Here is a 25,963-nt window from a genome sequence, read left to right as displayed (position 1 = left end):
AAGAGGAGATCCTCTGAACATGCCAGCTGTGCATGTTTTCAGTTCAGTGGGAGTGGGGAGTTAAAAGTAGAACAAGCGTAAAATTTTTTTTTAAATATATATATATATATATATAAAAAACTGGTGCTAATCAGGGGAACACCGTGTGTGTGACATGGGTTGAGATTTTTTTCTCCCTCCCATAGCCCTGTCCCAGACCCATTTCTGCCAGAGAAGCTCAGAGCAGCCCATTAGCAGTCTGGCCTCGAGAAGCCGCAGCCTCTGCCTCCTCTGTCTGCTTGGCTCTGACACAGCCGCATGCCAGGTGAGGGCCGATGGCCTTTGGCTTTGCCTGGGAACTGCTCACAGCGCCCAGCGCTGGGTTGGACACTGCCAGACGCATGAGCCTCCAAGAGGGCTCATGCTAAATGCATGCAAGCCCCCAGGCGCATGTGGGACGCGGCTCCGGGCCCCGTCCAGCCAGCAGGCGAGCGTGTGACCCCCTTGCCTCTCTCTTTGGGGAGCACTGAGAAACCCCAGGGAGCTCTGGAGGCATTGCACTGCTTTTGATTTCTGTGCCTGGCTGCATCTTCAGTGTTTTACTGTACCACTTATGACAGTATCCAAGGCATGGCAGTAACTTCAGGCGCCTCATACCCCAAACGGTCCATTTAGATAAGACGCAAAATGCTGCTATCCCACTACCACCTAGAGTTTTTTACTGGTGAATACAAGTGTCCTGGGGCAGCCACAGCTGGGGAAGCACCAGAAATGTCATTCGCTATCTGGGTAGTGAACAGTGAACTTCAGACTACTGCTGGTATCCTGCGTGTGGCCTGCTCTGCTTTGGTTGCCTGCAAAACTGAAGGGAAGAAAGCATGGAGCAGCTCTTTGCTGCTCCCTTTGCCTCCCAGGGCTTTCTCACAGCCATTTCTACAGAAAATAGTGCAAATACATTGTTTTTTTTATATGGGGTAGAAGAATGTGCTTCCCTGGGAAGCACTTGGATAATTATGAGACACTGGGTGGGATACTGTCCATTCAAAGGACAGAAACATTGCTCTTAAAAAATACATATGCAGACACATCTCAATTATTTGAATGGGAGACAAAGTCCTTTCTTGTCTCTTCTAAACTTTTCCAGACACTGAAAAACTTTTCTGTGTCTCTTTACTTGACTGGAAGGTGTGTATATACCTACCCACAAGTACCCACACCCAAGTGTGGGGACAAGCACACTCTGGTTACCGGTGATAAGTCTTTCTCAGTGTTGATGGACACAAAGTACCTGGATACCATCAAGCACTGTCATGCTGTTTGAACTCTAGTTCAGGGAGTCCATGCGGTTTCTCCACTCACATCTGATCACACTGTGCCTGCATGTTGGGACCTGTCCTGAGCAGTTTCTGTCTATAGTGAGGACTGCAGCATGAGGCCATGCTGTGAGTTTGGAAAACACCTTCCCTACTCTTTTCTGGAGGAGGGAAGAGCTGGGGTAGAAGGAGGGGTTGGGGTAAAACGCACTCTGCTCTTCTTCCTCCCCCACCAGAGAAGGTGCAGAAGGATTGTCCTCCAGCTCAGGGAGGGTGGCAGGGCAAGGCAGAGACTCGACAGGGCTCGGTGGCGCAGGGTGTCAGGATTTGTCTGACCTGCAGTCCCACTAACGCTGTAGGCATCACAGATGGGAGGCAGGAGCTGGTTAGGTGGTTTAGTACTGGGTATTGCCCAGCAAGAGCAGTTACCTTACGCCAGTGCCCATGGCAGTTCTACTTTACCCTGGCACTGACACATCTGCAGCCACTCTATTTCCTATCAGCACCACAAAGAACACCAGAGTGATCTCCAGAGTGCCATGAATATTTGTGACTAAGCCTAAAATGAGTAAGAACGATAACCCTATACGTGGCTCAAAAAACCAGTGGCAGATGATTACAAAGCGACTGGAGAGCTCTGCACCTGTCTATCTGGAGTCCTAACGTGGACTTTAGGATGCCAAACTTGCTAACAAGAGTCCGTTCTTTGGCCGTTTGGATATGCTGGAACCAGCAGGCAAGGCATGGATGCCGTTAACCTAGTTTCCAGTGCCTCAGTGTGGATTGGCTATGACAGTCCTCAGCACAAACACTTCTGCCCTGAGTGTTCTAGAGATATGTAAATGGATTTTTCCCCTGTTTATTTCCAGGATATCTTTTCCAGGATATGTCAGTTTGGGCTACTCTCCTTTAGATGGCACTGTTACCACTTCTAGCAGGGACTGCAGCCTGGCGCTCTGGCTGAACGGGGCTTCAAACTGCCGGGAATGCCACTGACCCAGATCAGGTCAGGAGTGATGGTAGTCAGGGGTAGCTATGCTCTTTTATCTGAAAAGTCTTCATGGTATCACTGCAGTTCCCACCAGTCAGTTGCTCACTTCGGAGCATCCCTCACAACTCACAGATTGTACTGACATGATGAACATCAAACGTAAAGCACAGACTTGCAGCACGCTCCTCTTGCAGATGTTTGAAGCTGTCCCCAAAGTCAAGAGGAGTCATGCATGCATACCTGAGGGCTTTAACTAATTAATCTGCTAATTAAATAACAATTAATAACAAAGCTGTCCGCAAGTACTGCAATCATTGCTTTTCATAACTAGCTAAATGTCTATGTCAGAACCACTGCTTTAATTTTTCTTTGTCCCCTGTGTCATCATCTGCTTAGAGTGCCTAGCCTTTTCTCGAAGATGGAAAATTGGTTTAGTTGACATTTGATGGGTCTGTATTAAGTATTGTTACATGTTGCGCACTCCTTGATGCCTACTAAATTTATCTTGCCCTTTAAGAGGATTTTCAGCTGAGAAAGAGAGATTAATCCAGGATACAATTCCTCAATGGTTTTGAATAGCAAGAATACAAAATCCAAAGAAAAAAATGGTCATGCAACCTGAAGGTTGCTACAGCAAGTGCTTAAAATTGGAAGGCGCTCAAAGTAACTGCTGGTGTGGGCCAACACTCATTACTATATATTGATACTCTCTTTCTCCGACAGCTAAACATGTTTATTGGACTTTGTGGGCACTCAGGAAGGCAAGCCGGAGTGGGACTAGTAAGGGCTGATCAAATCCTGCACAAAGGCAGTGCAAGGCTCCTTGCCTTCATCTGGATGACTATGAGAGAGCCAGCTCTGTGTTCAGGGACAGCTCAGTCCCTCCAGCCACAACGTGGATGAAGCAGAGGAGAAGTCTTTTAATAGTGTGGGTTTTTTTCCCCAACTTTGGAAATATAACAGAAAACGTGGGAGCAAGACTAGAGAGCCATGGGCAGAGCAACGCTCCTGCCTGCTTGCAAAGCACTTGGGTGTGCTTTTAAGACTCAATCCAGTTCTCACTGCCTGGGGGCAGATTTTCCAACAGAATTCAGTTCCAATTAGGAGAAAAATCTTCATTTCAGACATTAATTTGATGTGGTATAGGGAGAGAGAAACATATCCTAAAATCAGGCTATATGTGATTATCAGCCCAAGGAAGCTCCCTAGCACCAAGGCAGGGTTGGACCCTCTGCTTAGCAGAGCAGAACTGTCACTTGGACAAATCAAAACCAAACCTCTCTGCAATAAGGCCCCACCTCGTTCTTAAATGATTATTATTCCCTTGGCAAATTGCAGTTTTACTCAGACCTCAATCATTTTGCTTGCAGGCTTCTCAGAAACAAACACACACAATTATTATTTTTTTCATAATGGGAAAAGTTTGCTTTTCCATGCTGCCCTAACTCAAAGTCAGCCACAGTGATTTTGCTCAAGCTTTAAGACAATACCACCACCTCAGAAACTGTCTACAGATCATATTTTCAGATGCCACTCAAAGACTCACAAGTCTACATCCCTCTGAAAGTCAACAGCCAGCATCACAGTGCAATTACTTGAGTCGGCCCAGATCCATTCCACTACGCGTAAGCTCCAAATTTAAGTATACAAGTTAAAGGTATAGCAGCCTTATGGCTCCCTAGAGGCTCAGTGGAGACAGGCAAATACCTCAAGCAGAAATCCAGATCTTAGGAGCAGTAAAATTACCTTCTGGAAGTTCCCATTTGCCTCCACTCAACAAATACGGAGCCTAAAGCAACCGTCCTCCTAATTTAGGTATAACATTTGAGTGCCTGCAGTCAGGGAAAAAAACCCTGGCCTCATGCTGAAGGTGCAGGTGGCCACCTGGGGAAGCTGGGTGGTTTTGCCGGGGAGGTGGTCCACATTGCACTGCTCCAGGAAGCCAGGGCAGCCTCTTTCAGGCTGACTTGGTGCCTCCACGCAGCCCTTAGTGGTGATGTGGGTCCAGAACGGGTCCAAGAGTGAATCTGAAAAAAATCTCCATCAAATGTTGCCTAAGCCTAAAGGTGCTTAAATTTCGTAGGTATCTCATTTTTAACTTCCAAGCTCTCCAGGCACCTGGAGCAGTATTAGAGCAAACTCAGAGCTGGCCCAGCTTGGACAGGCAGAGGAGGAATGTGAGGCACAGCTGTGCCCCATCAGAATTTGGAGATGACTCCATTAAATTGCCCCGAGGCATTCAGTTTAGGAGGCATTCTCAGGACAGATCTAACATGCACTAACAGGATCAGGGTCATCACCAAACTCAGCTGCAGCAGCTGTTCTCATTTAAAACATATCCAGAGGAGATGATGCAGATATACCCAAGCTTTCAGAATTCCTTTAGCAAACTGTGAATGATGCATGAGATGAAAAATCTCTCCCCAGTGGAAAATGCAGAGACAAAGCTGTGCCGACACTACTGTGGCCTTTTTTGTTTCCGTCTGCTTTAATCAAGGATACTCCACAGTCAGCTCAAAAAAAAAAAAAAAAAAAAAAAAAAAAAAAGCTTTAAAAATGCCCAGCAAGCCCAGAAATGTCAAGAATAAAGAAAAATAGAGAGGAAAAAATCCCCTGGGAAAATATTTAAAATATTTAATACTTTTTGAAATTCCCTGTTTTTTCAGGTCGGTCAAGCTCCCCCCAGCAAGATCAGCTCCTGCTTAGGGAAAAGTTTGAGCCATGATATTTGTTCAAAGGCAACCTTTCACACTAATATAAAAAATAACTACATAAAGTATTTCAGAACTTGTAATGACTGTTTGATGCTGGATTCTGTGTGTTTTTTTTTCCCCCCCTTCAACACTGAAAGTTTACTCTTGTCTCTTGCAAAAGCAGACGACTAGGTTAATCCAGGATCTTTTTCAGAACTTTGGTCCTACTGCTGGTGATCATCTGTCTGTTTTACAAAGAAGTCGGGACACCAGCCTAACCTGGGGTGGTACAAAATACTTGGGGCGTCAGGTGAATCAGGTCTGGCATCTCACAGCCCAGCTAAATTTCCCAGACTAAGCTACTTTTGAAGCAGGCAGTACCTACAAGTCCTTCGCAGTCACTGTGCTTGTCTTTTAAACTTTACCCATTTTGTCTTAGATTTAGTGAACAAATAAGCTGCTTTAATGACTGACAGCATTTTCTTTATGTTCCCTATACTTGCTCTATGGGATATCCCAGATTCTGAGGTAATGTTATTCCTATGTCTTCTGGAACTGGCAGTGTTATAACAGTGACTACTCTAACTGGGATGACAAACTGCCTGAGCTGCAGTGAACAGGAACAGTAGATAAGTACAGGGAGAAAGCCTATCTTCTCCTTCACACACCACCTCTGGCTGACTAAATGCATTGTCTTTGCATTTGTTTGTAGGCGTCAATATCTGAGTAACACTCTGCACCCCAGCTCTACTGTTCAGGGACTAGGACTTCCAAGTTTCTGCATCTGTTTCACCCCTAAAAGCATCTTGAAACCCCTCCATGCTCGCAACCAAGGCTCTGTCACACTATGTTACAATTCTTTCTCTGTCAAATTCCTGAACTTTGATTCTCAAACATACGGTTTTGTATTATAATTCCCTCCTTGTAGTAACTGTTGCAATGAAATTATATGCTGTCCTCCCAAGAACAGAGTTACAATGAATATGAAATAAGAAGTTTGGGCAACTGACTGCTATAAAGGCAAAGTACCTTTCTAATGGTAAAAAGTACCCATTTCACTTACCTGCCTAAAGAAGTGCTGTGTTGTTATAGCAAAGACAACAAAGCCACAGCTGGCCCTTTTAAGCTCATCTCGAACACTGCTCAACTGCCTGGACTGCTCGTCACACTTCTCCTTCAGCCTCTGGACGAACTGCTTTTCAGCCTCTCGACTCTCTCCTCCTGGTTTTGGGGAGAATCCATTCTTTGGAGTGGTTGACCTTTGTTTGGGATGTCCTATGAGAAAAGGAAAGAAAAGATGATCATGATCAGTGACTTTATACATATGGGCATAACCTTTACGTGCTTCTAAAGCCTTTGAGGCTCAGCTCTATAAAAGGAAAAAAGCCTGTAAAATTCACACAGATCTGAAATGACTTTTAAAACAAGTAAGAGCACAGCAGAACATGTTTTTCTAAGGGCCAAAGCTTTGTAGCACTCATCTCACCTCAGGCTCTAAGCCTGAAGGTTGCTAAGAGTTGAGAAGAGCTCTCCTAATTGCTGTGTTACTAAGAAATGAGGTTGCTAGAGGTAGAATTCATCTCACCTGTGCTAGACATCTAGAAGGATAGATGTCCACACTTGACTGTGATGCCAGATGGAGAGAAACAGGCACTTCCAAGCTGAGATTCACCTCACCCTATTGTGGGTGCGTAAAATAGGCTGGACTCATTGTGCTTCAGGAGTGCCTGTTTCCCTCCGCTGGCTATAAAGGGTCACCAGTTCAGGAGCAGACAGCTACACACTAGGCATGAATCTTTGGCCACCTGAGACCCACGCCTGGTGACTTGAAGGAGGTGCCACTGCATTGTGGAGCCCATCTTTGCAGTTTTCATATTATTAGCCCATCTCTGCCCTCTGGTACTCTGCCTTCCTTCACTCACATGAGCAAAGCAGGCACAGCATCATGAGCAGAAACATATGTAATAACCTTATGGAAACAAAGAGCAGAACAAAATTAGAGCAACCACTAGACTTGTTCGCTCACTTGTGTAATCACCACTATGCTATCTGACTCAGCCCCCCACAAGGTGAAACTCACAGGTTTGTGAGTTTTGGCCATGATACCGGAAAGGGCCAAGGCTTCAAGGTCCATAATGCTAGAAAGAGGAACAAGACGTTACTCTACATTTGAGAGAATCTGTATATGGGAAAGGGAATCGAGCAACCTGAATGAAGACAGGTCCTGACCTCATGTGGGTGTAGGGTGCCTCCAAGCAGGTGATAAAGGGGACTTTGCTTCTCTTTTCTGACCCTAGTGCAAACTAGAGCCATTAAGAGGGTGTGTGAAATTGTATCTGCATTTGGTGGCTCGATAAGGACATTGAGTGTGTTGCAGCAGACAGTTACCAAAAACAGAGCAGCCAGGCAGAACACACTGAATTTGTACATTTTTTGGATGTCCAGATTTGTTAACAAATTCTTGTTAGAGCATCAGTCATGAGAGCCTGTGAAACTCCATGGAGGATCCAGGATTTCTGTCACTGAGCAAACAGTGTGAAGAAAACAGGGTTGCAGAGCCATCCTAATCTGAACTGCAAATCCTCTTCTACGGGTAGTGAAGTGTAAGACTTCAGTCTGATGGTTGGGACTCATGATGAGCGGGCAGGCTGGCAGTCCGGAGAGCTGTTTCGTTTCCTCCTTGTCTCAGTGTTTCCAGAGCGCTGCAGTGATTTCAAAAGCATTCATTCTTATAGTACTTATGTGCCCTCTTCTCTAGACATTACTGTTAACTCACCAGGTTCATCCACCCAACTGTTTGAGTACCAAGTTGTGGATATGTCTACACTGCTTCACAGATCAGTGAAGACAAAGAAAATACAATCCAAAGCTCAAACTTTTTTGTCACATCCTGTCTTTCTGGACATGCCTACTCTCAAATTGTAACATGAGGCCATTTGCTTTTGCTAACACAGTTGGAGCTGCAAGGGAACACAACTACATTGAACAAAGTCCTGTAAAAACTGCACTCAGTGTTAACTGTCTTTATGGACTCACCACATACTGGTGCTAAGGATCACAGCACTGATTGCTCTGTTGCAAGTTCAAGTCCGTCCTGGGCTCAGAGAGATCATTTTGCTGCATTGGTCCTTGCATTTGGCTAAATTGGTCCAGGGTTAGTAGGGAGAACACTATCCTCGGACTCCCTTTTGCCTCCAAATAGGACAATGTGGGGCTGGAGCTGTTCCTCAATGAATGCACAGTGTGGATTGCTTGCTATTGGGATATCACTATTTCTTTTTATCATTTTTTATCTTTATCTTTATATCTTATTTATACTGCAGGCTAGCTTTCAAGTTCCCCTTGCTCTCCCCTTTGCAACCATGCTAAAGTTGCAGCAGAAAATAGATGTGTATAGAAGCAAAACTGGATATTGAGTTAAAACCCTCATCCTCTAAGGTTCGTAGGGATAATGTCTGGCTTATCTTGGCAGCAGTAAAGAGGCTCGTTGAATTCTTCAACAGAAATTGCACAGGCAGGATCCAACAGTGTATCACTGACTGGTTACACCACTGGCTCTGCATGGCTGTTATGCCTGCACCATCAGGCTTACCCGAATCACTACAGGGTATGTCTGCACAAATGGGTCCAGACAGTCTCCTGCTCCTCTCCATGCTCTGAGCTGGCTTGAAGCAAGCCAGATCCTGTATAAAGATGTGAGAGCACTAATATATCTTGTCTTTAGCAGAGGATATTAGCTCAAATACAGTGTCACGTTCATGCGAATGGCTGCAGAACTAGAGCTGGCTCATGACAAGCCATCTCAGAGAAGTGATGCTTTTAGCCAAAGTTATGTTCATATCCTTTTTATGTCAACTATTCATTTCTCTGGATATTAATACCCAGTTATGAGGATGAAGCAAAAAGGGACAGCATTCCGGTGGCATCAGGTTGGTCAAGGGTCTAGCCTGAGATTGCTTGGACAATCTGTTTTACCTTTATCTTCTCAGACTTCTGAGAAATTTCCTCTGCAAACATTTATGTTCAGCTGGGCAACACACTTGCACAGCTTATCAATCCTTTTTGCTACCCTCAGTTTCTCATCAGCTGTTGCTTTTTAACTTTCCTGAATACTGGCCAGGATTATTTGGTTTTCTTCCTCAGCTTCATCCACTAGTCCCAAGCTTTTAGCCCAGAAGCTTGAGTCAGTAAGGAGAGAAAAAATGGAGCAGACATCTTGTTCCCATATGTTACTTGAGAGGGCAAACATTTGCTTGAATACAGATTAAAAATAAGCATGTCTGTGTTAGTGGAAAGGATCATGTATGGAAGAATCTGAAAAAGGGTGTCTCGCAATTGGTGTGTATGCAGATCCTGAAAAATAATACAGAAAAAATATCTCTACTCACCCTCAACAATGAAAGTAACAGGGGATTATCTCCTACCATATATACTACCTGCCCTTTCTGAAAGAACTGAAGAGTTCTTCCACAGAGATACACCCAATGGGCTGATTTTGAGTCAATTTGTAAAGAAGGGCATTGTTCCAGTGGTAATTTTGGCAGGTGTGCTTTAGATATTTTTAGATCTTTAAGACTGTGGCGCAGGTGTACAAATGGATCCTTAGAGCAGTCCTACTAGATCAGGCTGGAAAGCAGTATGGTTTTGTTAGAGCGATGCCCCAGGACTGTATTTCTTCCATTTCAGATCCATCACTAGCTTGTGTGGAGCCACTGGGAGCACATCTTCCACCTTGCTTGCCTGCATTCTGGCTCCAGGCTCAGCTTACATGGAGCCAGCCACAGGAGAGGTGCTCCGTTACATCTCCAAATGTCTCACGCTGCAAATGCAAAAATCCACAAGTGCAAAACAGGCTTTAAAATTTTTTGTGCCCATGATTTGCATTTGCAAAGAGGAATACCAGCTTTTGCAACATTTCAAGATTAACTTCATGATGTTGCAAGACTTAAATAATACAATACTGGGTGTTACTCTCTGGCATTAAGATAGTTCAACCAGGATAGTTACTGCCCTCTACACATTTTCTCCATGGGATGTCATATCAGCTTAGCTTGTGCACCTTTTTTTTGCAGGAATGATATTTTCTTATAGCACTTCATTTAAAGGGACTTTTAACTGCACAATAGGTATTATCACAAAACAAGCAATTAACAAAAGCAACAGCCATATATCTCTGTCTTTCTAGTATAAAAGTCTCTGGTTATTTAGGCAGCATGGTGATGCTGTAACAGAAGCCATAGAGAGAAATGTAGGGGGGGGAACCCTTGAAATCAGTCCAGATTTAATTAAAGCAAAAACCCATCAGATTTTTTTGTCTTATATCTTCCTAGCTTTCCCATTCAGTGGAACATTTGAAGTGCACATCTCTGTGTTGTCCTTGTCAGTACTCTAAGCTGTCCTCGTAAATTAAAATGTGATATTTTCCTCAGGGATAAATCTGAATTTCTCTCTTCATTTGGGTCTGAAAAGCAGCTTATTCTGCAACTGATGTTTCTCTTCTCTTGCTTTGCACAAAATAGGACATATGTTAATGATGCTGGCCCTGATCCTGGCTGTCCTCTGTGCTGATGACGAGAACAGGGGAGCAGACCCACTGTATGCTGAAATCACAGAACCCCTTTGATCTGCTTCAAAATTCCCAGGTTTGTTTTATCTACCTGAGTGTTTGAAATAAGATGCCATAACAAGTAGATAGTCATAATTAACACAGCCCATGAGGATTTAGTTGTTGCTTGCAATTTACTGGCCTTTTAACTGTCCAGTTTCCAACATTTTGGTAAGGAAAGTGAGGAAATTACTTTGAGGGGATTGATAGCAAAAAATTTGTAGAGTGACAGGTGTCAGAAAAAGATGGCACCATCCTGCTGTGGGGTGGTGGGAGAGCACCTGCATCTATGTACACCCGTGCTTATATACAGATTTCAGGAATGGGCTGCAGCAATAGATAAAATTGAGCTATATATAAGAACTCATCATCTTGAAACTCCCTTGCTACTCCTTAGGAGGATTGATCTAAATTCCAAAGATCAGACCCAAAGCTAAAGTAAAATGGATGTTCAATCTTCTGTAATAGGGTTTGTATAAGAGCCAAAAAATAATGCTGAGGAAGAGGAACTGCATGTAAGCAGGCTAATAACAGAGGGAAAGTGCTGGACAGGTGACATGATCCTCTTTCTGCATTGCTTTGTTATTGCTGTTTGCATTTCAAAGAATGACAAAGACCACTGTAAAAAATTAAATGAAATTGAGATTCATTTTCTTATTTGGTCCTAATAGTGATTTCAGACAATCAAGCTTAAGAAATCCTAACGGAGTCTGATGGAGACAGGGCAAGTACTCATCTTCTCATGAAAGTGAAGAACCTTCTGAGGCATCACGAATAGGATATGACAAAAATTTAAGCCTTGAAAATCATGAAGTCATCGATGGAAACACAGGCCTCTTTAAAACCAAGCAAATACACAGTACAAATATGGCCATGTTCCATTTTGCTTTTTAGTTCTAGTGGAAGCAAACCAGCTGTGCTGTAACACACTGCCACGGCCATAATCAGTGCTGGTGATTCAGCTGGTCTCCCGTGGTGTAAATACAGGGGAGCTGCTGGCCTGGCACTCTCTGTAGCAAACTCTTCTTTGGAGCTCTCTTTTGTGACCTCGCTGGGTCCAAAATATCCTGAAAATAATAAGCTTTAGAGGACACTGTTAAGTTCATCTTTTTACCCTAGTATCTGAGGAAGGAGAAGAATTCTGAGTCAAAGTGTGCCTGGAAAAGATTAAATTTAGCCTTTCACTTTCTTGATTTTTTTGGCTGTGAAAGGGAAGGGTAGGGATTGAGTTTAGCAAAAATGAAGATACTCTAGATACAAATCTGAGGAGAAAGGCTGAAGAGCTGCTCTTCTCATTTTACTTTACTGTCAAATGAAGAAACATGGGATTCTACCCCCATAATTATAACCCAGGTATCATATTGCTGTGGAGATGACATTTAAATTATTTCAATACAGTTTGAAAAATGAGACAAACAGAAAACATATTGCAAGCACAATGAGATCAGTGTGGACATGCCCACTCCTATCCGTAGCATTTAGATCAGTCAAAAAGCCAGCCTTATAAAAGAGAATTCTTGCCCAGTTAAGTTCCTTATAGGTGTTAATTTGTGCTAGTAGACTTAAATAGAAAGAAGTTCTCTGCATTTTAGTAAATAAACAGTGGTCTTGATAACAATAATAAAACCATGTGTTTGCATGCAATATTAAGGGCTAAACTGACAATGCCTTGATAGCAATCTGAAGGTTATTTCTACAGATAATATGTCTTTTCCATTATCCATAGAAATAACGTAGGAAATTTAGTGCTTCTGCACAACAGTGACAGTGGATTCCAAGTGATATACTATCACTCCAGACAATTGTTTTGGATATCTTTTATTTCACTATATCTGCTCTTTTTTATAAAAGAAAATTCTAATGATTAAAAAAAATGTTCCTGTGCCCTTAAACATGTAATAGTAACAGCTCTTTGTTTTGGAAGAGAGATGAGTGCATGTTAGTAACAAAGAAAACATAAGACTATTCAGTTCATGCATTGGTATGATGAAGCCTGCAGTATTTACAGCCAGATTAATGAACCTTGAACACAATCAATCTTCACTTAACAACAGTAGGAATCAGATTTTAGTGCATTAACAAGAGCTGCAAAGTCGACAAGTTTAAATATTCCATGAAACAGCTCTTAGGTTCATAAATACCTGGTGAATGTAGCTTGGTGGCTGATACTGCCAGTCTCTTTGGGGATGAGACAGCTGGTCTGTTGGCATCCTGATCTTTTTGTACTTCTTTCTTCAAACCTGTTTTAGAAAAAAAAAGTTAGAAAGAAACCCACTTTTTAATTTTGTTTGCAATTGTGCAGAACTATGTTACTAAGACACATACCAGAATGGCAAAATACTAGTATTTTCCCAATGTGCAACCTGGACTTTTGCACAGACATGCTGATGCTACATGACATCAGTGTTGGATGCCAACCTGGCAGTCACAGAGCTGTCTCTGGGTTTCCACAGGCACGACTGTGTGCATGTGGAATAAACAGATAAAGATAAAATCCATTGCACTAAAGAGGGGCAGAACAGGCCTTTTTCACAGTCTTGGTTCTCTGGCCATCTGCTCCGTGACAAATGCCATTAAGGCATAGATAAAGCTATGCTGGTAGTCCATCCTGTCTATCCTGATCTCTGTGTCCTGTAAGTAAGTCTCTCTGCATTGCTGTGGATCCTCAGCCAAAGATCTTCTGGGCCAGAGGAGAAACCGGAGCAGGACCATGCAAAGTCACACGCTCCAGTCATGTGCCAGGCTATGTCCTTGCCCCCCATCCTCCTCTGGAGTCCTTGTGGCTCTGCAGATTACTCCCGACCTCTGCATTTCCCTTTTTCCTGCAGCCACTAATCCTGCCCACTGACAGCATGATGCCTCAGGGCTCTCTTGGGTTATGGTCTCCAGAAACTTTGTGCAAGTGTTTCCTCTTCCTTTAATTTTGCAGTGGGAGGAAGCTTGGCATCTGTTATTATTGCTCCCACCTTTGGACCTCTCCCTTCATGGGCTTGAGATGGTCTGCCAGGTGTTCAAGCTTTGCTGTCACCGACTGCCTCTAGTACCAAGGAACTACATCCCGTCTGGAAGCTGTGACAGCCACCCATGCTCAACTCGACCCTGCTGCCCACCCACAATTTCCATGAAAGCGGCTGTGGGCACCATGCTGAGTGTGGGAATACAAAGGCCTGTCCTGCTGTTTTACCCACGGCTCGATGGTCACAGCCATAGGATTTGACTCAGAAAACACTCACCAAGGAAATGAGAAGAAAGAGCAAGAAAAAAGCAAAACCCTCAGACTTTAATGCTTTTTTCCTGTTTGCTTTCCTTTGTTACGGTTGGTGTTTGTTGGGGGTTGCATTTCAGCTTGCAGGACTATTTAACAGCCCCTGGATACACAGCAAAAACAGAGAAGAAAAATTGAGGCGAACCACAGAATCACAGAATCACAGAATCGCTGAGGTTGGAAGGGACCTCTGGAGATCATCTAGTCCAACCCCCCTGCTCAAGCAGGATCACCTAGAGCACATTGCACAGGATCGCATCCAGACGGGTTTTGAATATCTCCAGAGAAGGAGACTCCACAACCTCTCTGGGCAACCTGCTCCAGGGCTCTGTCACCCTCACAGTGAAGAAGTTTTTCCTCATGTTCAGATGGAAGTGTCTGTGTCTCAGTTTGTGCCCGTTGCCTCGCGTCCTGTCGCTGGGCACCACTGAAAAGAGTCTGGCTCCATCCTCTTGTCATACAGGAAAAACAATGTTTGCCTTATAAACTTTCACTTCTCCCATGAGCTCTTCGCTGGCAGAGTGCGTCCGCAATGAGCACAGGCGTGCAAGCAAGCGTCCAGCCTTCCTTGTGGGAGGACAGCAGGCAAAGAGCAGGTCTAACAGGCCTTAGGCTCCCTCCCAGTGTTCACAGGCAAACTGCCCCGTCCGTCATCGGCAGCTTGTAAAGACTGAGCCCTCCTTCATACTTTCACTTCGGTCCATCTCCATTTTCTCTGCTGTTTATAAATTGGAAATGTTGAGGCTACGATTCTCTTTTGTGATTAATACTTTCCCTAGTGAAGCAACTGAGGATATAAATTTCCTGCGTCTGCCACCTGCTACACTGTACTTTACTGCCAAGCAGGACATAAAACAAGTTTATGGTGCCATTTCATTACTAAGGGCTGAGTGAAAGCAACCTGAGATGGGAGCTGTGAGACCAAAACAGAGCTTGTTTTATAAGACATAGTTTATATGGTTACAGATTCAAGCATTACTTTTTTCATGGCAATGAGGCCTTGTTTTCTCTGTGGTTTTCAAAATAAAAACATGAGGCACAAATGGGATGTATGCCAAGCTCCTCCGTAAGTTTCTTCATGGCAAACGTCAAACACAGACAGCAGCAAGGGAAACGTGTTTTCCTTATGCTTTCAGCAGTAAGAAGGACACATACTTAACTACTTTTGTTTTTGAGAAGTTTTGAACAAGGAACACCTGGAGAATTAGTTCAGGCTCACAACCCCAAACACAAAGCAAGGAACAAAAATTCCCCAATTAAAGCTCAGTTAAAAGAAAGCATAGAGCAAAGAAGAGAAGCAAAAAATCCTGCAGGGACGAGGAGGAGGAGAGGGGAACATGGTGCTAGTGACTGTTTGGGTTCTCCTTGCCAAGGAGAAAGCCTCCTGGCAGCTGCTTGGTGGCCTTCCTCACCCTCTGTGGGAAGGGATTTCGGAAGCGTACAGAAGGCAAAAGAGAAGACAGTCCCCAGGAGCAAACTATTGTCTTTCTGCTAAGCTCAACACCCACAGGGAAATCTTAGGGGAAGAGAGGTCCCTGGCATCAAACCTCAAATAAGAGCTTGTGCTCAATGTTTTTTCTAAAAATGGGGTTTGTTCTTTTGTTTTTCTTTTGAAACAACAGATGTTAGCCTGTAAAAACAGAAATATTCAGAAAACATGCTTATTTCAAGAAAAGTTTCTGCAGGGAAAATTCATTTCTAAATGACAAGAGTTTTGGTCAGAATTTTTCATTGTAGAGAAATCTGGAATTTTAAGTTTAAAAAATCCATAAGAAAGTGTTGGCATGATGATCACCATCATGCTGTACTGCAGGGTTTGGCACAGCGGGAGGTTATACAGTTTGATATGTTCTATCTCCAGGTGCGCTAGAAATAACTCAGAGATTATATTGTACATAAAAAGTTTCGCACCCTACTGTAGCTCAGGAAAAACCACAAACATTTCAGTCATTCACATGGGCCTGAATGAGTGTAAAACCATAACTAATCTAATACTTTGACTATCATATCTATTATGAAATGTCAAAAGGTGTGGTGCATATAATCATAAAATAATATAAAATAATACAAAATATGTAAAATACAATTATAAAAGGAATTTAAGAATTACAATTGTACATTTCTTGAACCTTCATACACTAGTATTCTACTGGAGTGATTTCAGCATTTACTTCTGAAAATGCATGCAAATGCACAGTTCTCTAAAGGTATTTACATTTCCTAATTAACACACACAATCTGCTTCAAACTGAACACTAGGTACAAAGATAAAATAATTAGAAATAAAAGTCAAAACACTATGTATGTGTTGTATCATTCAACAGTCATTTGGAAAAACAGAAGACAATGAAATCCATTTGTTCTTCCCCCAATCAGTACTGAATGCTACCCTAGGAACTAGAAATAAATACACACTATCTGACACATCTTCTCAAGAGCTGCTGTAAAATCAGCACTCTTATTTGCCTGTACCTTTGTAGTTTAGTCTTTAAAAGCCAGTACAATGGGATAAGCTTCAATTTGCTTTCACACTTCAGACTGAAAACATACTGACAAATTATGTATTGAATATTTATTCCAAAATGAATCATAACATGCTGTAGACATCATTAACAATTTGCTGGGACTTGCTGCATTCAGTTGGATTCCAGCTGTTTTCAGGCATATTTTATAAGTTAACTAACACAGCTTGCAAGTTTAAAAAACCCTAAGGAAGCATTTTTTTAGTCACTCATGGACACAGATAGCCACTTTAAGCTTTTTTCTGCCTTTCCTCCGATACCCATGACTAGTCGTGTCCTTGGTGAGTAATGACACATCCATGCATGCATTGTTTGAGACAAAATGAGAAAAGCTGGAAATATGATGGATTCTGTGAAATAAGAAGAGTCTAATTCCCTCTAGAGACTCTGCACATCCTGTGATCTATGAGACACTGAAAGGATGTGAATAAATAAGTAGCTGTAGAAGAAAGACTACATATTTCTTGAAGCAGAAAGAACTAACACTTGTACCTTTTCCTTTGTGTTTGTTTCAAATTTAAAATCAACCTGATAAGAAAAAAAGAAGGACAAGGACTATTTCCTTGACTTGTCTGAAAGTGATTTTTTTCTATATTAAAAAGAAAGTTTCTTTCTCTTGTGTTTTTAAATATAAAGAAAAAAAATCAGAAGAGATGAACAAAAATAACTGTACTCCTAATTCCAAGGCAGAAGACAGGAACATTTTTTTAAGGTTCTTTGAACTGAATAGAAAGTTTCAGGGTAACTTAGAACATCCATAGGTAGCTGCGGATGTTAAACAGCTACTCTTTCTCTTCCCATCATTTTACATGGATCTCATGGCATTTTACTCACTTTCCTCACAGTGTTGTGCTGTGGCAAGTTTCAGAGTCAAATTACTAGGAAAGAGGTTTGAGCATTTAAAGTTCAATGTCTCACTTTCAACTGCTGCATAGTGATGCATATCCACGTATTCAGTATGCAGAACAATGTGAAAGTAACACCATATTTACAATTTAGCTTTTAATGGAAAGTGTTTGCAAAGGGGAATGCAGTGGCAGTGGACTCTTCTTTGCCCTCCGTCTCTGCAAGCACACTCGTCTTCATTTTTTCCCCTCAGCTGATCCTAGCTCATCCTTTGTGTTGTCTAGATTTTGCAAAAGCTGGTTCAAAGAAGCACATTTTGCACTATAAGCTTGCTGGTGAGAGCTGTGATGACACTAGCTTCCTATTTTTCATCTTGACTGATTGTATTTAACAGCCTGCCCTGTTATATATGATTTACTGGTACTTGAAAAAGCACAGGGATTGACTGGGTTAGTTTTCTGAGCAATACTTTTGATTGTTTTTAATTTAATGGGTCAAGTAGAAACAAACTGCTCATATGAATTCTTTATTGCTATTGTCATTGCATACAAATTACGAGATTTCTTATGGGGAATAACAGTCACTTATCTGTGAGATGAACATTAAATAATAACCAGGCTGAAACAGGTATTGCATAACACACACACACACACACACACATGCATGCGCGCGCACACACCCACACACCCACACAAACAACACCCAAACCAAGGCACAGAGAACATAAAATCCTTCTCTCTGTTTTCACAAAGTGCTGTGTGGAAGTCCTGCTTGGTGGTTAGAGCTAAGGTCTGGAACAAGAAGCAAGCTGATGGTCAGGAGTTTTGATCAGGACTGCAGGCACAAGCAAGGTAGCCCAGAGCTGCATCAACATCCTGAAGGCGAACTAAAGGTTCAAAACACAGGAGAGTTTAGAAACACCAAGGTGGGTTTTCTGAAGGTTTCTATATTCAGCAGAGAAATAGGTGTCTGAACAAGACTAGACAGGCAGGAGGCCATAGAAGAAGCTGTATTAGATGAGGAGAATAAAAACCATACAGAACTGGTCAAATGCAACCAGCTTCTCAAATCCTTACACACAATGATTGAGACATCCTTTCTTTTTCCACTGAATTGCATGCAAGTCCTGTTGTTGTCTGTGGGAGCCATGCACTCAGCTCCCCAGCACAGACTTGTCTTTTAGTTAGATTTCTCTACCTATGAGTTACTCTTCCTGAATTTGCAAGAGAGGCCACTGCACTATGAAATAACACGTTAGTTGCTGTTCTTTTGGTCATGCAATATTTGTTCATACGTAGGGCTAAGATGTTTGTGGCACAGAGAATTGTACAATAAGATATGTTGGCAGGGATCTCTGAAGCACATCTAGTCCAACCTCCTGCTCAGTGGGTCTGGCTAGAGCAGGTTGTGCAGGGTCTTGTCCAGCCAAGTTTTAAGCAACCTCAGAGATGGAGGTTTCACAGCCTCTCTGAATAACCTGTTCCAGTGTTTGACTATTTTCATGGTGAAGAAGCTTTCCTAATATCTAATCAGAATTTCCTGTACACCAGCCTGTGTCTGAGGCCTCTTGTCCTGTCACCATAAACCTCTGAGAAGTGTCTCGCTTCCCATTAGATAGCTGAAGACTGCAATAAGATGCCCCTTTGTCTTGTCCTCTGAAGGCTGACCAAACCGAGCTCTCATTCTCTCCTCCTAGTCCTGTGCTCCAGCCTCCTGACCATCTTGGTGGCCCTGCTCTGGGCTCACTCCAGTATGCCACATCTTTCTTCTCCTGGGGGGTCCCAAAACTGTACATAGTTGTGAGTGGTCTCACAAGTGCTGAATAAAGAAGAAGCATCACTGAACCTGCTGATTACACTTCTGCTGATTTAACCCAGTACACAGCTGGTCTTCTTTGCTGCAAGAGCACACTGCTGACTCATGTTCAGCTTGTTGTCTACCAGAACCCCCAAATAGGGCCTTTTCAGCCAATTGGCCCCAGCCTGTCCTGTTGCATGGGGTTATTCCTCCCCAGACGCAGGATTTTGCATTTGCCTTTGTTGAACTTCATGAGGTTCCTGTTGGCATGTTTCTCCAGTCTGCTGAGGTCCCTCTTGAATGGCAACTGTGCCTTCCAGCATATTGTCCAATCTCCCTAACTTGGTGTTGTACATGAACTTGCTGAAAATGTGCTCTATCCCATTTGTTCAGGTCTTTAATGATGAAGTTGAACAGTATTTGCCCCAGTATCAATCTCTAAAGGATGCCAAAAGAAACCATCTGCCACCTGGACTTTGTAACTCTGATCACAACACTGAGGCTGGTGGTCCAGCCAGCTTTCCACCCACTTTATTGTACATCCCAGTTGTGTAGCAAGCTGAGATACCCTAGGAGCTCTTCCCAGACAACCATGGAAGAAACTAGGCATGAAAAGGGAACTCCAGAAAGAGGCACCAGGCTGCCCTCACGCTGTTGGGTGGCCAGAGACACAATTAAACATGGAGAAAACATTACTGCCAGGCTGGATCTGTGCAATACTCCTCCAGAACTGGGAGACTGCTGCAGATAAAACCAAGGTGCCTTTCCTGGAAGTAACTTAGGTCTGAAAACAATTTAATTATAATCAACCGATTACAGTGCTGGAGGAACATACCATATTGCTTCTGGATCTAAGCAGGTAAGTCTGCTTAATGCTGCACTTTCTGACTCTCCAGACCTGTCAGCACCAGCTCAGGAATCTCTGCCCATCTTAATCCCCTTTCCATTGCGCAATACTGACATGCTGTTCTCAGACTATTAGCTGTGAGGTTTTGGTATGCTTCCTGAAGGGCTAGCTAAGTACTGCCAATGGCACCATGTCAGACTGAAAGCTCTTGGGTGAATGGTGGCAGAATGAGATCCTGGTTTGATTTAGGATCCAAGTTGCTGCACAGTGAACATTAATCCAAGGGATTCACAAAACTGACCCCCCCAAACCAGTGGAAAATTGTTAATCTGCTGTCTCTGAACATTTCCTTCTGTAGATACAGCCACATTTTAGAGAAATTTAATAATTTAGAAAATTCAGTATATGTGTGCCTCAAAGATCATATATTTTTATGAACACTTCTGGAAAGAGGGAGCTTATATGTCTTTTTGAGGCAGATCTTAGCTGCAACATTCCAGATGCAGAGTTGCTTGCACCTAAGTCTTTAAATGAAGTATGAAGCAATAATAAAAATTATAAATATCATTTGGGGTTTCACTGTATGTCTCAAAAGAGCTAATAAGTTTAAGTGAAATTAAAGGACCTGTCCCAATTTTTCTATTCAGGTGTGCTTCTTTTTTTTCCATTTTCTATATATTGACAGGTGTGCAAAAATTAAAGGAGGCTAATAATGCACAAAAAGGCTGGTGCAAAACACTGAAACCTAATTAAATGCATGTCTTTCATAGACTAGTCAAAAAGCAATTGATTCATGTCATCAAAACAATTTTGCATGACAATGGTCTTCCACTGCTATTGTCCCACGCCAGAAAATTTTTTTTGATTATTTGAATCACTCCGCAGCAGCAGCTGTGGAAGTCCATTTTCATTAATTAAAGTTGATTTATACCCTGTAGTCCAGTTTATTTGACAAGCAGTTTTAGTGAAATATCAGGAGCATAATCTCTCTTGAGCAGCTTTTTTTTTTTTTTTTTAAATGAGAATTTACAGCACAGGTGGTCTTCTCAGGTAATATCTAACACATGAGAGCTTTCGTGTGATTTTTACTGATTATTTTCCACTCATTAATATAGATTAATATGCTCCTTTGTAAATTAATTGCTATTTCTATGTAGTTAAAATGACATACATCTCTGAAATACACATGCATTCCATGCATCACCCTACATCCCCCTCTTTCAGAAATATTTGTTATATTTAAATGATTGCCATTCTCTTTGTGAGATGATTTCTCCCCCTTTTACTTCTTAAAAGATGCTGTATACAACATGTATAGTGTTTAAGCACTTTACCTGCAGCAGCAGAGTGCTCTAAGCACTAGTTCTGGCAACTGGGATGCCTTGCACAGGAGACTGGACACAGACAGGATGTGTTTTAAAGTGCACATACAACATCAAGCCCTATAGCAATTACTGCTAGGTGACTGCAAGGAGTACTATACACAGACTATACTATTATATCATGCCAGAACATATTATATTGTACAGAATATACAGAAGAACTCATTGTGGTTTCTCTGCTTTTCAGAAGCTTTGCAATGTTCCTGACTTCAGTAGCACCGTTCACGGGACAGCCTGGCCTTCTGACTTTGAACTAGGCTGATGTCTTCTTCCTGAATGCAAAATTCACTCACAAGATCATGTTATTTATTCACTTTTTCTTATGCTAAAATATGCCTCACTTTCACGAAGGTGTTGGTTTGAGTCAAGAGCTCTTCATGCTGGAGGTATGATTCCCCTCCAGTACACAAGGAAGAGTACCTGGTACAAAGATTCATGTCTCTCACCCCCAGCTAATACCCTCCACTCAGCACTCAATCCCTGGACCATGTATGGCAGAGACCATTCCTCTCCCCTCAGTCACAGCCTCTGAGCAGTGACATCTCTTGTCTCTGACATCCTGCTACGTGGTAAAAAGAAAAGGGAAACCTTGGAGGTTTCATTCCTTCCTGCCATGACTCCACGGGAGCTGGGCTGCTGACAGCTCAGCTATGGAGAAACTCGACTGAGGTGGAGGCTAGACCTGTGTCCTACCAATTGTCCTTCATATGCATGCTGTCCTCATGATCCAGCTGCAAATAAGAGGTTAGCAACAGCCAGCTCATAGGGCCAAGGCCCTCCTTCTCAGGGGTGCGTGCCCTTTCATCCTCCAAGGCTACACGGGATTCCTAAGGCTGGATATCTCATACAGGGTGATGTTCCTCAAACAGGAACATGTTTTCCAAATCCATGTCCAGCTGGGACTTTTTGAGATGTACTGCTGACACTTTTACTCTTCCCTTAAATGCTCCTTAATCCAACATTCAAATGAAAGCACTTGTAGTGGGAAAGTTGTGCTCTACACCTCTCCTCAAAACTGGAATCTGGATCTCTTGTAAATGCATTCCCTTTGAGAACAAAGGCTACTACTATCCATGCACGCAATTACCATTTGTGTGATAGTTTGGAAAAATATTAGAAATGTATTCATTTCCACTATTTCCAAGACATTTTCTCGCTGTTCTGCTTAGAATTTACTGCTGCATGTTACTTTCCCTTCAGTTTGGGGCACTGGTGAAAGTTTCTTTGGTGTTGCTTTTGCAGTGATGAGGCTGACTGTCCTCATAAGCATTTCCCTAAAAAATGGCATTCATGACCCTTATGACATGCAAGTGTCAGTGACCCAAGGTGGGTGGGGGAAGGATTAATTTTTAATAGTTCTTCAAACATTTTTAAAACACTGATTTCACCTCTCCGCTGACCTATCATTATCAGTCTCATTATCAGCTCTGTGACGGCTAGTGATAAACGAACTGAGCTATAACGCCTGTGCAGAGTTGCCCAGCATAGACTGGTAGCCTTGATTCTTGTTAATGGTGTATAACTGATGGATCTGTGCTGAGATCAGATGTATACAAGTAAAGTTCTGAGAGAGACCCAGAAGCTTTCAGGATGCTTCAGAAATCATCTCAAATACCTGAATCACCCAAATACTTAAATCCTGCTCTTCCATCTACAGCGAAAAGGTAACCCCCTCTTGACCAGTTCCGTGGCCTTCTCCCTCCTGGGATGGAACGAGGAAGCCAGGCCAGACTAAAATGAGACCTCTGCCCTGCTGCCTGCTTGGCCAAAGGTGATAATCCTAGGGCCTTGCTGAGTGTGGCACTGCATAGTTATTTTGCCCCACCATTATAAGCGATTCAAAAACAGTTTCTTTAAAGAAAGGTAGTTCATAGGCCATGTCATTCAGGCATATTCTTGTCAACAGGTATGGAGAACCAGACTGCTTTTTAGTCCTAGGATTTGAGGGGACTTTCTGGGTGACTGTGTCTTCCTATTGCAGGCAGCATGATTAAGTGATCCTTTCCAAGGTTATGAAGTTGCTGCCTCAAAGCATGTCTTTTGCTTCTTCCTTCCCCACCTGTCTCCCATGCCTATTGGAAGGTTATTGGTATTGGAAGGTATTGGAAGGTATTGGAAGCAGGCAACAGGAATTGCTCCTTGCTCTCTCAAACTTGGTGAGTCCTAAATCAGTCTCAGGTACCCACGAAGACATGTCCCTTTGTCTTTGTCATAGGGAGCTTGCAGAGTTCGTGCACCGAGACCAAGTGCCGGACCAGGGAAGGGGCAGGACAAAACAGTGCGAGTGAGAGATGATGGAGAGGTGCACACATTTTTCAACAAACACTGCTTTTGGCAGTAGACTGTGTAAGCTTTCCGGTATGAGACACTAGGAATTTTTGCCGGCCCATTTGAGAAAATGTAGCCGGATAGATCTGAAGGAGTGTTTAGATAAGGAAAACAATTTGGAAACAAGACTTTTTTTTTTGCTTTATTTACTTGCTTTCTCTCCCTCTCTGAGTGGAAACACTACAAACTGCCTGAGCTCAGAGGGCAGTATTTTCATCCTTGAAAGCACACCCAGCAATGAATTATCTCCTCAAAGGAATGCTTTGGCCTCTAAAGCAATGCAATATTTTCAAAAAGCTGCTTGTGGGAACCTGAATATATACATTAAATCTGTGGCATGTATTGTTAGGGGCACTAAATGCCTTGAACTCCAGACGCTCTAAACAGAAGTGTCTTCACAAAAGGAGACGAGAGCTGTGTTGTTGACTGTTTCAAAAAGACTGGCAAACAGAGACCAAATCAGCTCAGCTTTGGTTACATGCCCAAGAACTGCATGAAAATTAAGTGAGTAAGCACTAAAATAGAGTCATAATAAGGTTTCTGCAAGTCTTGGCCTAATGAAGTTTTTTTTTTTTCAAGTATACAAGTTTGAAACACTTACCAGCAGGTGCTGTGGTAGCTTTTGGTGCTGGCAGTAAGCTCCTGCGTGGAGTCGCTGTGCTGCTGGACACCTGTGTTGCATTCTTGCTGATCCCCTTGGGTACGTCTTTAGAAGGAGCAGCTACCTTAGAAGTGGTTTGTTCTTCGTTTCCAAAACTGGAACCTGCAGGAGACCAAAATTGCACTAATTATAACTTCATACAAAATGTGTGTGAACTGTGGTGTGCAGACTGAGCTTGTATCAACAATTATAATATATAAAAACATATTCTGATTACAAATGGGCTAAGTTACATAGGTTTTCTCCAATACAAATGGTTATGCAGAAATAAAGAATTCCAAGCAACTTAAACACTAAGTCTTGGTGACTGTTAGAGTATGATTCCAACAGTAAATTAACACCTGCTTTAGGGCTCACCCCATAAAGGAATCTAGGTGCAAGGCTGAAATCAAGGTGTTTCCAAATCGTGGGGTGGAGCAGTTGTTTGGCACTTTGCAATTGCTCCAGGAGCCCCCTGCACTCCCACATGGGAGCTGCTGATGGTCAGGGTAAGGGAAGACTGTCAGGGCTCGGTGGCACAAGGCACCGACTTCTCCAGCCCAGCAAAGATTTCCTACAAACAGTCCCTCAGATCGCATACAGACCTTTGAATGATAAGATGAATAAATAAATAAATAAATCTGCCTTAACTCTCACATCCATTTCAATCATATATTCTCATACTGAATCTTAGGTTGCCAAGGTTTCTGTTTTATATTGACCTCTTTTAAAACCTTTAAAGGGTTTGGTTTCCTTCTGCATTTGCCATCTAGGGAATAATCGCATCCCAGGCTCCTTGTAGATATACGGAAATCAATCTTTTCTTAACATTTGAAAAAGGCAAAGTTGGAGTGTTGTCTTTATCTATTAAGCAGAAAGTCTAAGAGGAGTAAAAGATTACAGCATGTTTGGACTTGAACACTTGCAGAAGGATGAAGATTTTGCTTAAAAAGAATGAGCAGAGGCAGTGGTAAGAAATACACAGGATTTCAGAAAAAGGCTGTAACTTTTATTTCCATTATTTTAAAAAGACATAATACAAGACTGTTTAGGTACTGCCTGCAGGGAAATGATAACAATATTAAAGTAATTGGCATGCCCAAGTCTCCACTATTTTTAAGATGTAGGGTTCTTAAATGTGTGCACAAAGAAGAGGGGTTTTTGCCTTACTGAAAATCTTCTAGAAAAAAGTTCCGGTTGGAAAAGAAAATCCTCTTTTCTGATAAAGGAGGAATATACCTTTTGGCTCTGACAAAAGAGCATTTAGTTCTTATGTATCTTTAATGGTGTTTCTATACAAGTCTTAATTTAAAGTAGTATATCTGCAGTATACATGGATTTCTACATACACATTTAACCTTTGTTCAATTAATAAGCCACATTACAAATTCAAACACAACAGTCCACTGACTCTATGCAGGAGCAGGAAAACCTCAAACACTTGTCTTTACACTGCTGTATACATAACAACCCTTAGCACATTAAACAGTTGTTTTATATTGAATTTACAAGGATTTTTCACCTGTGTAACAAACATTAAAGATCGTGTGCCGAACTATCTACTGAGAAAACATTGCTGACTTAGTAAAGCTATGTCAGCAATGAGTCTGGCCCAGCCTAGCCCAACCTCCTCTGAAGCTGTGCATGAGGACATCTCTACCAGATGCTAGGGAGATTTTAAAGCGTATATGTTCATTTTAATCTGTTAGCATCATGCTCTAAACATATTCCACACTTTTTGACATGTGCTCACCT

At 42.4% G+C, this 25,963-nt stretch overlaps 1 protein-coding gene across 1 annotated transcript in view; it reads right to left on the bottom strand.

Moving 5' to 3' along the window:
• Window positions 1-25,963, bottom strand: part of MTUS2 (microtubule associated scaffold protein 2) — a 209,704-nt gene that overhangs the window by 63,036 nt on the left and 120,705 nt on the right. The window contains exons 4-6 of the mRNA XM_013962221.2: window positions 24,170-24,331; window positions 12,723-12,821; window positions 6,040-6,251 (exon numbers count right to left, since the gene is read on the bottom strand). Of these exons, the coding sequence (XP_013817675.2) occupies window positions 6,040-6,251; window positions 12,723-12,821; window positions 24,170-24,331 (473 nt within the window). The remainder of the gene's footprint in view (window positions 1-6,039; window positions 6,252-12,722; window positions 12,822-24,169; window positions 24,332-25,963) is intronic.

This window comes from Apteryx mantelli, chromosome 1 (genome assembly GCF_036417845.1).
Source record: "Apteryx mantelli isolate bAptMan1 chromosome 1, bAptMan1.hap1, whole genome shotgun sequence".
Classification (NCBI taxonomy): Eukaryota; Metazoa; Chordata; class Aves; order Apterygiformes; family Apterygidae; genus Apteryx; species Apteryx mantelli.
Note: the sequence above shows the minus strand (reverse complement) of the source record. Positions and strands in the feature narration are given on the sequence as shown.